At 41.3% G+C, this 15800-nt stretch overlaps 1 protein-coding gene across 3 annotated transcripts in view; it reads right to left on the reverse strand.

The window, feature by feature from the left end:
* plch2a (phospholipase C, eta 2a) overlaps positions 1–15800 on the reverse strand; it is a 168461-nt gene that overhangs the window by 63156 nt on the left and 89505 nt on the right. The window contains exon 1 of one of the 3 annotated variants that reach the window (XM_076740469.1): positions 847–1635. The exons of the other annotated variants lie outside the window; for them this stretch is intronic. Within the exon in view, the coding sequence (XP_076596584.1) occupies positions 847–1108 (262 nt within the window). The 5' untranslated portion in view covers positions 1109–1635. Of the gene's footprint in view, positions 1–846; positions 1636–15800 lie in introns of those variants that run through there. 3 annotated transcript variants of the gene reach the window in all.

Raw genomic sequence — 15800 nt, forward strand, 5'->3', positions numbered from 1 at the left:
ACACGCACATGATTCCATGGTGCAGATGGTCATTTTGCTGAGGTGATCTGCAAACCTAATGAAGACTGACATGGTGGTAGTGTAAAGGTTAAACACACACAACAGGTACTCCTGAGATGCCCTTAAACAAGATGTTGAACCTCTGACTGCTCAAGTGGGCACAAATTGAGCGCATGAGGGGAATGCTGGAAAACACCACGGAGCTCATCTTCTGTACACTTTTTAAAAAGTGCTGAAGTTGTCAACCAGCTTGTGACCTGCAATTCCCATCATGAACTACAGTCTTACTGAAAACACCCATCTGCCAAGGGTAACAGGTGTGCCAAGCATGCAACAAGTAGACGTATTTCTGCGTATTTACAGTTCAGTACTGGGTACCAGTTTCAGTTTTCTGAGGATACATGTCGATATCCTTGAAAAGAAGGATATCATGAGTAGCTGTAGGTTGCAGAGGAGCAAACCTAGACATCCTCTAAATGTCAACAGAAGCCTACCATCTGTTCACATCAAGACACCCATCGTGGAGGAACGCTGGATGTTAACACGATTAAGACAATCTACCTCTTAAGAAAAAGACTTCGTACATAGTTAATTTATTCAGGCAATAGTAAAGATATGTTCAGAGTAGACACAAGCAAATTTTAGAGCTCAGTGAGAGTCTGAATTGCCACACAAATGCATCACACAGAGACACCATCTTACTACAGCCTTAAGTCCCCGTCACACATCCACTGCAGCCCTGAACTTATCTAGACATTACCCGGAGGAGCTGTGTGTGAGACAGGACATTAACAGGACTTTACCCTGCCAGCTTTTTACCCCGTCAGTGTGTTTCACAAAGCTTACCCATGTAGCCAAGCCTCCACTTGGAGAAGGCCACAATGCTGTTGCCTATCCAGAAGAACTCCTCCACCACACCAGGCACAGAGACCTGCATGCTCTTAGACTGAGCCACCTCCCTCTGTTTCTCCTTGTCCCCCTCTGAGGAGAAAGCCCCTTTAGCTGGAGGTCCAGGCTTGTCTCCGGTGGCAGCCGCGGTAGTGGAACGCATCAGGGCTGAAGACACTGGGCCGATGGGGAAAAAGCTGTTCTTCTTGGATGTGTTCATTGAGAATAATTGAGATTACAAGTTGCTGCCTAAAAGTCAACGGAATGTGTCCATGGAGATGTCATTTGAGAATAAATGCAGCTTTCGGTAAATTAGAGACACAAAGTCTACAATTACCTCAAATAGTTTTAAGTAGATGTTCTTTTTGGGTAATGTTCTATATCCTCTGTTATTCACCTAAGCTCAGATAAAGTGTCATCAATAGTATCACTTGCTGGTAGTTTCCTTCCTAGGTTCAAAGCAGAATCCAAAGAAAAAAGCCAAGAGAAAAAAAAAAAACATCCAGTCTCCGAATACTGTCAACAGTTGGTCAATAATCTTGTGATGTTATTGCTCCAACAAACCTGCTTATTGCACTGCCATCTCCTCAATATTCTTCAATCTCAAAGACCAAAAAGATGCAGCAGAATGTTTTCAAAGCTACAATTTGTCTTCATGCTGTGCCATCATTTCTTTATCTCTTCCCTCAGCTAGCATTCATCAGTTGCTCTGAAGACGGCTGGCTTCTTACGAAAGAGAGACTGTGGCTGCATCGATGGAACGGAGGAAAGACATGGAAGCACAACACACAAACGGTAACTGTGCAACATGTGTTGGGCGGGCAGAAATCCTAAATCCCTAGGAAGCAGTAATCCTGGTCTAGGAGATTTGCTAAATGTGTGGAGTGAAACACAATGACCCACAAAAAAAGACAGAGAGGAAGGAGGGGAGGACATGGTAGACCCCTAATAAAGATGTAGCCACTTTTATACTTCAGGACATTTTAAAGAGTCTATTTGATGTCAGGAGGGGTGTCCTCTGAGGGCTCCGGACAGACTGAGCTCTAATATTCCCACACCTGTCTGCAGGCATTACCCAGCTTCAGCCAAGCTCCACATGAAACAATCCTTTTATCAATCACCCTGCACTCACTCCCTCTTTGTGGCTGTTTTACTGAGGCTCTCCATTATCATCAGCGCAGATTGAAATTGATATTTCATTCTTTCAGTGTGCATATAAACCCTTTAATCACAAACTGCATCTCAATGCCATCATACCCCCCAAAAAATGTAGAACTGTGGCCTGAAATGGGTCAAGTTTCAGGCTGACTCCTGAAAGTGGGATGCAGCAGTCTGAGCTCGCTGAGCCGTGTCAAACAGTGTCAGACCTCTGGACCTGGATCTCAGACCAGCCAGACTGCTTGACAAGCAGATGCCAGGTACTGAATATGGAGCAGTTTTATTTACAGAGCTGACAAAGTCTGACAATGAGCCAACATTAGAAACCCTGCACGGTGGCAGCAAATACTGTCAGCAGCAGAGAGCCGAAGCGAAAGAACAAAGTTCCATGTTGTGTTTCAGAAATAACCTCATTCAAAATCACATTAACATTTCGCTATGATTAATAAATGCAAATAACCTGGCACTGCATTTCTTTTTCATGGATAGACATGGATCATGAAGTGGTTTTAGATAGCAGAGATTATAGCAGAGAAGGGTACGAAGTAACATTAAAATACAGCATCTTGCACAAAGTCTGGGTGCTGATGAGCTCGTAAATATACATGACAGCTGTAATTTCTCTGAATGATAACAATTTCAATGTTATTTAACTATCAGATCATGACAATTTCAACTTCTAATAGCATGTAGTACATGCTCATACATACTGTTTTGTGGTTTACCCTGTTTTGTCTATGGTTTTATTTTTTACTTTTTTATATCAAACTTTGTGTTTCAATTTCACACAGCAAAGCCCAGTTTACTGATGAACTCAGATAAATAAAGCAGAAATGAATGAAGAATCAAAATGTTTAAACAGCAAAGGAATGAAAAGACAATGTAAGCTGGGTCCCATGTCTAGCTCCACCTCCTGTGAATCACTTGGATCCTACGCCACACACACCAAATGGCAAAAGGCAGCAGCATTTCTCAACATATGGGGATTACTAGCTCAATAAATGAAACGGCTGATTGGTGGGGACACATGCAGTAGGTAAGACTTAAGATACTGCTAGAACATAATTTAAAATTATTTCTAATGTCAGCATTCCACAAGTTAATCACAAAAAGTCATAGCCACAGTATGTCTTTAATTCTTTCACTATGACATGACAGCAAAATAATGTGTCTTTCCAAAATCCTGCAAACATTTAATGCACGTTGAGTATTTCTCAGGGTTCAACCTTTCAAACTGAATACAAAGTGGCTGTAAGCAGATTTATGCTCTAAACAGAGGCGATCGCAACTTATCCTCAGCAGGACACCTTTCACACATGAGGAATTAACCCAGCTAATTCAAGTGATAGGCATGATATCGCCAGATAAGGGCTCAAAAACCTTCCTCTGTGTGTGTGTGTGTGAGTGTGTGTGTGTTTAAGGAGTCAAAACCAGAGAGATAGATAACCCAAAGCTAAGAGCAAGGCAGCAGCTGAAGTCGTACTCGTGCACGATCACAATCAGCTGGATTTCTGCTCTGCTGAAACTGAATCATCTCTGTGAAATGAAAGTGCAGTCTGAACAGGACGCGAGCCAGCTTCATGCCAGGCGGAGTGAAAAACTGAATGTGCAGCCGTAACACTGGACTTTCATGAGTTTTTGAAGGCTGGTAAAACACTGTTGGACAGAGATAGCTGAGGCCAACATTATTTAAAAACTGGATCTTTTTCATGTGATCAAACTTTATTCAGTCTCTCCCTAACTTCTAGAGGAAGTCTGATATTTAGATTTACACCACATGAAGTCTGCTCACTGAAATGTGAACAGAAAATATTCATTCAACTAGTCAACAAGTCATGACAATCAATTGTGGTCATGGGAATCCAGTCAATATGTATTCCATCAGGTGGAACACACTGACTACAACAAGTCCCCTCTTCAAACAACTAATACTCACCCTCATGAAAGCAATGGCTGCCAAGTGCCAACAACACAGAATCCTTTAATTAACTTGAATTTTCATTTTCTATTCATGTGGGTGTGATCTCTGACAAAATTGGGAAAAAAAAAAAATCTAATTTTCGGTTTCATCTTTATGGAGCCCCGGCAGGCCTAATAAGATATGCTTGTTTCTCTTGTGCCCACAAAATATTAACTTTTAGGTAAAAATGTTAATCTTATGTGTAAAAGTTATTCTGAAAAATTACCTAATGTGGGTACAAGATAACACTGCCATATCCCTATGATGGAGTGTCTGCTTAGAAATATATGAAACCAAATTATTTGTTAATGTTATATTTTAATTCTGGCAGCAAGTATTGTCAGATATTATATATGTGTAATCTATTTTTGCTATACATAAAAGAAAAAGTGTCAACTGGGTGTCTATTCAACAAAGAGCTGGACAAAATGAGAAGTCGCCTTTAACTTTTAACCTGAACTTCTTCTCACCACATTAAAGCTGATCAGCCCACTGCTGAGCCTTGAAGCACTGTCACCAGCAGTACCGTTAAATCTGGCTTTACCTTCCCACTGAGTTTCCTATAATTAAACAGAGTGGCTGACCTAAAATGATGTGGACTGATCCTCACCAGAGCCATGTGGGGCCTGTCTGTGTCTGCACAGCAGACCACAGGCGGAGGACTGAGCCTCTGCCCCATGCATTCATTATTCTCATTTCATTTGCTTGTCACCATTACGCACACATTAACTGAAGACAGAGGTTGAATGGCTGAGATGTCTTGTTCAATTCGGAATGCATCTAAAGCAATCAGCAGACTGAACAGGTCGACACAAAGGAAAAAAATCTTCTACAGCAAAACGCTGCAAGGAGATAGAGGGTGAGCCGACCAAAACATGAAACGAAAGGCTGCTTGATGGATCATTTCAGCGCCGGATTCCTTGAATGAGCCACTTAATACCCAGACTGCTTGAACAAAGTCGTGTTCTCTCAGAGGCATCTGCAGACAAGCAGGGAACCCCAAAGACGGCAGAATTCTTTAAGGAGTTTTGAACACCAGCGACAAGTAGACAGAACGTATCGGGCGTCGACGTGCTTGATCTTTTGCAGCAGCGTGTGTATACGTACCATTCAGTCAGGAGAAACAATTTCATGAGTAGAGAAGCAAAGAGAAGGAGTAAAGGAACCGTTGTTGACTCACCGTGGCCCCGGGGCCTGGCCGTTTTCCCGTGTTTGCCAAGCAGACATTTTGAAACGCTGTTTTCAAACAGTAAGTTGGGTTTACTGTGTCGTTTGCGCACCTTGGACCAAGTGGCATAAATATGAATTTTCGACGGCTTGTCATTGAGATACCAAAGATGAGCTGAGTCGTGGAAACTCGCAGTCTGTGGCATAACAGGCCAACTCTCAGGAGTCTCATTAAGAACACTGAGCAGGCGACAATCAGAGGATTCACCCTTCAGAGGGCAAGTCCTGATTTCCTGAAACTATTGTGGAAGTATTAAAAGTAAAAATTACAGTGGAGGCACAGCTTCGTTCACAAATATCCACACATGAGAATAGACGTCAAACCAGAGGGGGAAATTCGCCGATGCCAGTGTTCAGGTGGCTCATACGCGGGTGCACACACCTGTGTCGCATTCGAGCACACATGTGAAAATGGGAAATACGCGCTCTGCGACAAAAACAGCCGTTTTCAAATGTTGAATACTGCTGTGAGTACCGTAACAGTGAACTTGGGTTTGGATAAATAAGCAGATTTTTCTCTTCTGCTTTTATAATAAATAGAGAGTTGCGCCTCAGGTCCACAGTTTTGTTGCTTACAGTAATTTTTCACAGAGACATTTTTACAGCATCCTGTGGGAAACACACAGCTGGATTATGTGCACATTCTAAGCTAATTGGACAAGACACAGTAGCTAGTAAAAAATTGAGCATCTTGTCATTTTACTTAAGAAAAAGGGCATGTTATTTTGTAGGCATTCATGAACTTTAACCTCCCAGGAGACCTTGCAGCTAAGGCTCATGGGATATGATGTCATGTTTGATATTTCAAAAATGTGTACTTTTTTTTTTTTCCAAGCACAACATGTGGGAACTTTAAAAAACTGATATTTCCCTTTGGCATTACAAGTTGTGAATTTATTTTACCATGTTTAACAGCTCCCACAAACACCCACACATCATTTTCAGGGTATAACTCTGAATGATTTTTGATGTGGATTTTCCAACAAGTGAAACACTGGAGTGTACTTACTACTTCAACCTGCACAAGACCTGCATACAGTATAATATAATGCATTTTTTTGAACTGATGTTGGACCTCAAGACAAAAATAAATTCATATCCCTGCACAATAAAGTACATTGTATGCCCATTAGGTATAAGTAGGTCAGTGGAAAGTAGGCCAAAGCCCTGGTGGCTAATTTTACTGGGAGAAACGTCTGCTTGCACTGTGTTGTCTGTTTGTGATAGCAGTAAGTGTCTCTGGAGTCAGGAAACCAGTGAGAGGGCATAAGCACTTGACCATTAAAGTGGACACACGGGTGACCTTCAAGTCTGATTACTGTTGACAAGCAGTGGAAACGTGCCCTGAGGAATTCTGGGATCTCAGCACTTTGTCATTTAATTACTTTCCCCCCACAGAAAGAAACCTGTTTGCTGCTGTGCTTGAGTTTCTGCTTCAGGCATAGTTGAAGTGCACTGGCCATGGTGCTGAAATACTCCAGCAAGACCAAGCCTGCTTGTTGTGTATGTAAGATTCTGCCCTGAAAGGTTCCTTTAATTCTTTATAGTGCAACTGCTCAGCGTCTGAAAGCCACAAGGGCAGAGGGGGGCCGCTGATGGTGGTGCCCAGCTGCAAGTGTGTACGCAAAACAAGAGAAACTGGAAATGTGACGGGGGAAAAAAGTTAATGTTAGGATGTAGTCACTTGAACCTCATTAAAAAACATGTACACAGTTTGTGAGTAGTGAGTTAGTTAAAAAAAAAAAAAAAAAAAAAACTGTTGTATTTAACACGATTTTTCAGTTACAAAATATGTTTGCTGTTACTGCCCAAAAGAACTAAATGCAAAGGTGAATAAAATGCATTGCTTTTTAAGGATGAGACCATCAAATGGTAAAAACAACATGCCCCACAAAGAACAAGAACTGGTAAATTCACTTAATTATGTAACTATAAATGCCTGTGCAAGGCTTCAAAATAGGACTTCTAATGAGCGACAGGAGAATAAATTATGTGAGGTTGAGGACAATATGGTTTGCTTCCTGCAAATGATGGAACTGCTAAGTTCATGAACTAGTCTGAGGGACTAAAATGTGTGAAAGAGCTTGTTCATCCACTTCGGGATGCTTCCTCATACCTGTGTCTTGACTTGCTTTGTTCTGTCATTTTTCTGATTTTGGGATCCTGCAGGTTAAATGGCAAATGAAATCCTCCCTGGTAGACAAGTTGCATATCAAAACCAGCAGAGAGAGGAAATAATGAAATGAAATAATGGAAAGCCATTTGCAAGGGTGATGGAACTGAGCCTTTGATTTCAACGTGACACAGCACAGACAGAAATCCACATTTTGTTGACAGTTGCTTTGAGGGATTACTGCAGAAAAAGAAAAGCACTGTCCTAGATACAATGAAGGTGGAACAGGTCAGAACCTCTCTTCACACCAAGACTCCAATTCAAGGTGAAAGTCTGTCCACAGAAAGATGCACCAATAGTCAGATGAGCTTTAGCTCCAAAGAAACAAAAACAAAAACAAAAGCAAATTCTCAGTCTCAAATGTTCCCGGAGCAAAAAGAGAAAGACGGAAAGAGAAGCAGACAGTGCTTATTGTGTGTGTATGTGTGTGTGTGTGTGTGTGTGTGTGTGTGTGCGTGTGTGTGCGTGTGTGTGTGCGTGCGTGCGAGAGAGAGAGACGGAGAGAGCAATCAAGTCCCTCTCGGCAGCTATAAATAACAGGAAGAGGATATTACATCAACCTCTGCATGGGCACAGGACATATTAGGGCCAGACTAGTCTTTGGAGTTTATGACACCCTTGTGCACTTAGCATTATTGCTGCTCATTGCATGAAAGCTTTCAGCAGTCAGAATGTGGATCTGTTTCAAAGTGCACGCACATTGTCCACCATTCACCCTTTGAATAATAGTGACATTATGTAAAATTTGTCATATGGCTTTTTCAAATTTGTCATATGGCTTTTTGTGGTCCTTTTGATTTTTTATTGTTAAAGTAAATACTGTTTTAAAATAGGCCCTGCAGTTTTAACAGTAAAAAATGTCAGCTACCCTGCTAGCAGCCCCAAGAGGTGTTTATGACACCCCCAAGTTTGAAAGTGATGGAGGTAATAGACAGCAGAAGAGTGGTTGGAGGGAGATCAAAGTCATTAGGATTCAGTCTCTGGGAACCAGAACTGTTTTCATGCTAATATGGCCATCAGCTTTTAAAATATCGTTCTCTAGACCAAATGAAAACAATGTTACCTTGTTGATGTTTAGCAGGTATGATGTTGACCATGTTCACCATCGTAGTTTAGCATGTTAACATTAACACTACACACAGAGGACAGCTGAGGCTGATGGGAATGTTAAAATTTTAACCAGATGGTGGTGTTAAATTAATATTCAAGAGCCAAACCAAAGTTTTAAGGATTGATCATTTGGTGGGCACTGACATCTTTACAAAATGCATGGAAATCAATCAATAGAAGCTTGGCTGGAAACCTGAACAAACATTTAGAGAAACATAATGAATGCACTGACAGAGTCACAGCACACAGGCCACAAAGGCTCGCTGAGTGATGATGAGGATGGAAATGATGTGACACATATGCTATGGCCTTCACAGTCACCAGAGCGCAACCCAAATCACCTATATCAGTTTTGGACTTATGTGTTAAGCTGTGCCTCCATCACCATCATCATCAAAGCACCAAATGATGGAATATTTGGAAGAACTCTTTTCATCCCTCCAATACAGTTTCACACAGTTTGTATGTTTGTGTGTGTGTGTGCGTGTGTGACCAGGTATTTATCACGTTGTGGAGACAAAAACCTGTTTACACAGTCACATTGTAGGGACTCACCTGCCTTATGAGGATAAAATGCAGGTCCCCTTAATGTAAATCATTAAATTTTAGGGTGAAGACTGAGGATAGGGTTATGGGTTAGGTCAGGTTAGGTTAGGTATAGAGTTAGGAATAGACAAATAGTGGTTATGGTTAGGTTTGTTAGGGTAAGGCTCCAGGAAATGAACGTAAGTCTTTGTAATGTCCCCACAAGTGATAAAAACACAACGTGTGTGTGTGTGTGTGTGTGTGTGTGTGTGTGTGTGTGTGTGTGTGTGTACACAGTCCACCCACATTCCCTCTATGTGGATTAGGACTTCTTCAAGCCAACATGCATTCTACAAAAACAAGAGGGGACACTTTGTCTGCTGCCCACACTTTAACAAGAAAAAAGAGAGAAGCTTCATCCTACCTCTTCCTTTATTTCTTGTCCTCTTTGCCAGATTCAAATGGCAAACATATTCACTATCCATTTATAGAAGGAGACACAGTGAGAAAAGAGATGGCAAAGTAAAAGCCACAAAGCAAAAAGGCTCTTCTTATTTTTCACTTTGCTGTTTTTTGCACCAGTTTTTTAGGATTAAAATAGCTCTAACTAGAAGCTGGTTTTAAAAATAGAAGTAGCAGTCTCATCTGGATGTATATATACATACACACACACACGTGGCTGTGTGTGTGTGTGTGTGTGTGTGTGTGTGTGTGTGTGTGTATACGGTATATATGTAAGTATATATATATATATGTGTGTGTGTGTGTGTGTGTGTGTGTGTATGTATAAAGGACTCATATGTGCTCTTGACCCGCAGCTATCTACCTATCTGCATGCCTGTTCCCTGTCTAGCTGTTATCGGTCATTAAAACCACTGAAATTATCCTGCTGTCTGGATGTTCTGCATTTTGGTCCTTCCCTTGTTGCCACTCTCACACATCCCCTGTGAGAACTTTGGCCCGCTGGATGAAAGAGCAAGACCCCGGTGTGTAGTTACCAAACCATGTGAAGCTGCCAGATGGCACAGTGGCACAGAGGAAGCTGAGGCCTGCTGCTTAGCTCTGCAGGGGCACAACAACCATCGTGTCTGAGTGTGTGTGTTAGTGTGAAGTCGATACAAAAGATTAGCTGCAGCAGAATCCTTTGAAACCTTCTCATGTGCACGCAAACACACTATCACCTGCACATGCTCATATGCATGGTTGGTCTCTCTTTGAAAACCTGCTCTCAATCTGGCTAATGCCTTTGCTGCTGAGTGTACACACACAACCTCACACACCCAAATTTGCATAGAGTCTTCATTCATGTGGCTTCTATTCTGTTGTTCATACCCATCTGTACACTGCAAATACAGTGTGAACTTCATATTAATTGAGATCATCAATACTATATATATATAAAACATATACATAATGCAATAATACAATAAGACATATCCCAACAATGACATGCTCTGTGATGATCTGAACAAATCTGAGCAAACTTGACATAGAAGGTCGCTGAGTTTATAAACCCTCTGACAGGGCCAGAGATACACAACATGATCAGCCTGAACACCACATTTACATATAGTTGAATGCTAATACACCAGGAAGCTGGGAAGGTGGGGTGTGGTAAATCACGGCCAGAACTCAGTAATTGCACAGTAATAGACAGAAGAAGACATGTCAGTGCCAAATGGTACAGCTACTGTTATTAGAGATGGGTCATGGACTTACTTGATTGGATTCTGTATGAACAAGTGACTATGAAACAATTTCAATATCTGAACTATTGCCAGGCTCCATTTCATCGAGCCTTTACTGCAACTATATGAGTATCCACCACTGTGCTGTCATATTGTATTCCCATTGTATTGCTGCACGTCTCAGGTATGTCTGTAAATATGTCAGACACCAGAAAAAGATCCAAGTGTACTCTTTATGTACTCTGATCAAGTGGTGCATCATCATCATTGTCACAAGAGAAAAATGTTTCTTGCCATCGCTCATGAATTGATGGTACATCACACTGCTGCCACTAAAAGTGTGTGCATCCACTTGTTCTTTTAACTTCATTTTCACACTTAAACATCACTGAAGCTTCCACTAAAGACATGAAAACATCAGATCTATGCAGAGTGATGAGGAGTCTGTAACCTTCCTCACATCATTACATGAAACAAACAGGAATCACTTATTTCTATAATGTTTTCCATATAGTTGTCCATCATTTGAGATTTGACTGCAGCTCATTTAATGACATCATCTCATGGTTATGTGTTTGGGTCAGTCACTGTTTTGATTGGGTCTGACTGTGTGTCTTGTTAAGAAAAGAGTGAAAAAGAAAAAGTATGCACGTTGAGTTTGGGTCCTTTCTTCATGGGTTTGGATTGGGTCCAAAATATTGCACCAGTAAAGGCCTCTAATGCACCGGTTAATGAATGGCCATGACTCATCTGTATGCTACACCATGGCTCCTAATTAGTGCTGAAAAGATTAACTTAACTGGCAGAAAATCATTCAGTGAAAACAATTTTGATAACTGATCAGTTTATGGAGCAAAAAAGTCAAACATTTCTTCTAGTTCCAGAGGATAGAACTCTACTTTGCTGCTTTTATCTGTTGTATATCATTATATATTGAATATCTTAAGGTTGTTGATTGTTGGTTAAACGAAACAATATATTTAAAGATGTAGGCATGGGTTCTAATATTTAATGGATAACAACTAACCAACACATTATTCAATTAGGAAATAATCACCAGTTGCCGCCATCCTCCTAAAAGCCATTTACCCTGAATAAGCACTTATAAATAAATCTGTATGTGAGTGAATCACACACTGGACCCAGCGGGTGCTTTCTGACTGAAAATAGCTTTTAACAATACTTCACAATGTAATCTGTGAGGAAGGAAAAACTGTGTTTGTACAGGTAAAAGTGAGGGAGAGCGAGAGAGAGAGAGAGAGAGAGAGAGAGAGAGAGAGAGAGAGAGAGCAGCATCCAGCAGGTGGTCAACCTCAGAGCTGCAGGGTTATTAAAGAAGAGAGGATTTAGAAGATCAGATTCCTCAAGGGGGAGGGACTGTGCAAAGCCAGAGATCATTTTCTCAGAAAGAGAGTCTCGTGATAGCGCTGACAAAAGAGCAAGCAGGTGAGGAACAAGAAGGGGAAGAAATGTTGGCAACAACTCTGCAATTCCACCGTTTTTCCTTTGAAATTTCAATCAACTTTTGTTTTCCCTCCGTCTCACACCTGCAAAAGCTGTCACCACTGTATTCAAATCGACTTTACTCTGAGAGATTCACTTATGAAACCGAAGTCAACAGCACTCGCTTCAGTGGCTCGTTATAGCTGTAGTCCAAATGCACTGAATAAATCATTAAGTTGCCTTCAAAAAGGAGAGATCATTTGTTGTCTGGTGTTTCCAGGCTCCATTCAGCTTTTAATTCAAACAAAAACCATGGCTAATGCCCAGAGGCAGTTCAGTTCTACCGTTGGCTGTCTCATTATTATCATTACAATGACACACCAAAGAGAAACTGACTAAATAACCGTACCATTCATACTTTTAGCTTGACAAATGGTGTCTCAGCGATGGTTTGCAGCACAGTAGTGGGATTTTTGGTGCTTGCATACTAATAGGCAAAAAAATTTCACACAACCAAACTGTGACTCCATATTGAATCCAGGGAGTTGGCATCATTATGCACTGCCATAAGCCTCCTAGGGAACATGACGATAGAAATGTAATTTGTGTACGACAACACAATTGACACTGTCATCTGTAGGCATGAAAAGACTAAAAAGACATCATGTGAAGACCTAAATGTGTCAACTTTTGGTAAAAACCTAGTAAACACCTTCTTTAGATATACAGATGTCTCTTTAAAAGATTAGTATACAGGAGAAAAGCAGACAGGAAATGTGGACAGAAAAAGATGGAGATAACATGAGACAAATACGTTCTAAAAACATCATCTTAATGGGTCAGGGTGTCTACAGGCCTGAAGAGGTGGATGTTTGTACTGTAGGTCTACTGATGTCTCTGCTCAAGATGTCACCTGAGGACCTAAAGACACCATCAGAAGTACTGAAGATTCTTTCAGTCTCCAGCAATCGTAAGAGGCATTCTACAGATCTAAAGGTGTCCTTTTTAGATATCTAAAGTGGACATCTAAAGATCTCTAACACCTATCAATCCATGTCTATGAGTGTGACCGCCTGTCACTGGCACTCTCCAACACTAATAAAAGTCATTTACGGAATCACTGGATGTATTGCAAAATAGATTTTGGCTTGAAAGCAATCATCACATTAGTTTTTTTTTTTTTTTTTTTTCTGTAATGAGAGGAAAACATTCTCTTAAAGCCCACGGGTCACGTTTTCTGTTGAAGCAACTTTTATCACTGTCTTACGGCAAAATCTGGCCAGACAGTAACAGGAAGCCAAAACAAGCTCAGCCTGAAGACCTCCAGTGTCTATGAACAGGGCACAGGAGAAACACACTTCCTTTAGAGTCCAGCAGTCTCTGTAAGCCTGTGACGGCTGCAGCACATTTGTTAATTCAGCTGAAAATGGATTTTTATTCCTTGCTCAACTCAGAAATTACAAGGGTCTGCAGGGCATTTATTATTACAATACACACCCACTTTTCAATTCCCCTTTTAATCCCACCTCATTTAGCTTTAGCCGTAGATCACTCAGTCCCACCGTCAAGCCAAAGTCTTTAGGTCTACAGAGGTCTACAGATACCTAGAGACCCAACAGAACAGCATTCTGCCATAGCTGTAAGAGTTGGCCGACAAGACTGGTGAGAGGCTGGTCAGGGGAACTACAGAAGAGTGTTTATATGTACCAAAGTCTGACTTTCACTTTTCATCCCCTCTCATTTAGATACTGCAAAGCACATCTTGTAAAAATTCAGCGAACCTCAGCAGTCAAAGAGATTTTATTTCAGCTTGTTCCTAAACAAAGTGCAGTTCAGCCTATATTCACAGCTCCCAATGCAATAACTGTAGGAATCGAAACAACAGCATATTAGAGAGAAGATAGCTGAATAGTCTGGCAAGCGGCTGTGATGTGTGAGGAGCTGGAAACAGTCAGTCATCTGTGAGAAGTGTCCCTGTGGTTTGGTTTTCATATGCTCACAGGGCTAATGACATGTCTTGGCAATTTCAATTCACCAATGCATTAATCACTTTGCACATCTTTACCAACAAGCATTGTTTTCTTCTGCCTCAAGGCACTGGAGGCAGCCCAGAATGGCAAAATGTTTTGACACTAGCTTTCACAGGGCCTTCACGATGTTTGAAAGTGGAGGCTGGGGATTGTTAAAAAAAACAAAAAAAACACACCCACTGCTTGACACTTCTTTGTTGCTGTTGCAGCTGCATCTATAAAAAGACCCTGAAAATCACCTTCTCATTCACAGCGATGTCCTGCATAAATACAGTGCCAAATCCATTAAGCATCTTGCGTGTATGTATTGTTAGGAACTCCCACTAGTGCTCAACAACTTGCATTGACTCCCAAGCTAAACAAAGAAAATCCATGAGGTAGATTTGGAGAGGAGCTCAGTGAACGGTGATTAAATCCTGAAGCTCGTTGCTTCTCTCAGCCACAAGCACACACTCACATTGCATGCATGGTGTAATGCTCTCACTCTAAACACACAATTTCAGACATCCTTGAATCACAAGACAGCATTTCCCACATACATGGCTATTAACAATGAAGAAGCTCTCATTCTTCTTGGGTTGAAGCAGCGCTCCATATTAACAGTGTGGGCAGCATTTATGAATCCTCCTTATCAGCTAGATAAGGTTTTCTCACCCACATAATCAGTGCAACGCTCATTAAATCTATTAGCATAACAGCCAATCGCCAGTGGTGATAACGCCCCTGCACAAATACCAGGACGAGCGTCGTCACATGATCAGACTCACAGCTGTTAAGCAGCACTTCGTCAAGGCTTTGACACTGCGAGACATTTTTCTGGATGAGTGACAATCGTATTTTTAGCTGTTTGTACATGTATTCACCTGCAGCATGTAACAACACAAGGAAAATAATCAACAAAATTGCAATAACGTGTAGGGCCAAGGGGTGCAATGTTTCAGGAAGCATGTTCCAGATGAAGAGTTCCATTCCAAAATACATTATCCATATGGTGCTTTTTCAAAATGAACTCCGATTATTCCTTTTTGTGCCTGCTGGGTGGTTGATCAGCATTTACAGGCTTCCACCAGCGGAGCAGCTGTGCAGCTGAGTAAAGCTACAAGGCTATGTAGAAAAGAGTGTGATGTACAAAACTCATTTGAGATAACTCCACAGGGGTTTTTGGGGAATTTTTCATCTGAGACTTAATCTCATCAGAAGTACTTGATTCCTTTTGTTTTTAGTGGTTATGCTCTTTTGTGGCGATGTAACATATGGCAAGACTAATACAAAATGCATCAGTTAGCTTTACACACACAAAGAGGCCTCGAATAACCAAGCCCAGAATTTGTCACTGCTTTGCTAAACGGCCCATGTAAGCATTTTCTGGTATGACAGTGTCTTCCCACACTGTTACGAATCACTGTCACAGGATGAGTCATATGAAGGTTTCCTGATCTGCCACCTCTAATAGGTTTGAAAAAATGACTTGGGTAAGGTCAGCAAAGATAATGTTTTGTGGAGGTTAGGGAGCCTTTGTTGTCATGGCATGGTTTCCTCCAGGTAATTGTCTAGCAGAGGTGGTAAGCTACCTTGAAACTGATACTGCTGTCTCACAC

This window comes from Chaetodon auriga, chromosome 10, assembly GCF_051107435.1.
Source record: "Chaetodon auriga isolate fChaAug3 chromosome 10, fChaAug3.hap1, whole genome shotgun sequence".
Classification (NCBI taxonomy): domain Eukaryota; kingdom Metazoa; phylum Chordata; class Actinopteri; order Chaetodontiformes; family Chaetodontidae; genus Chaetodon; species Chaetodon auriga.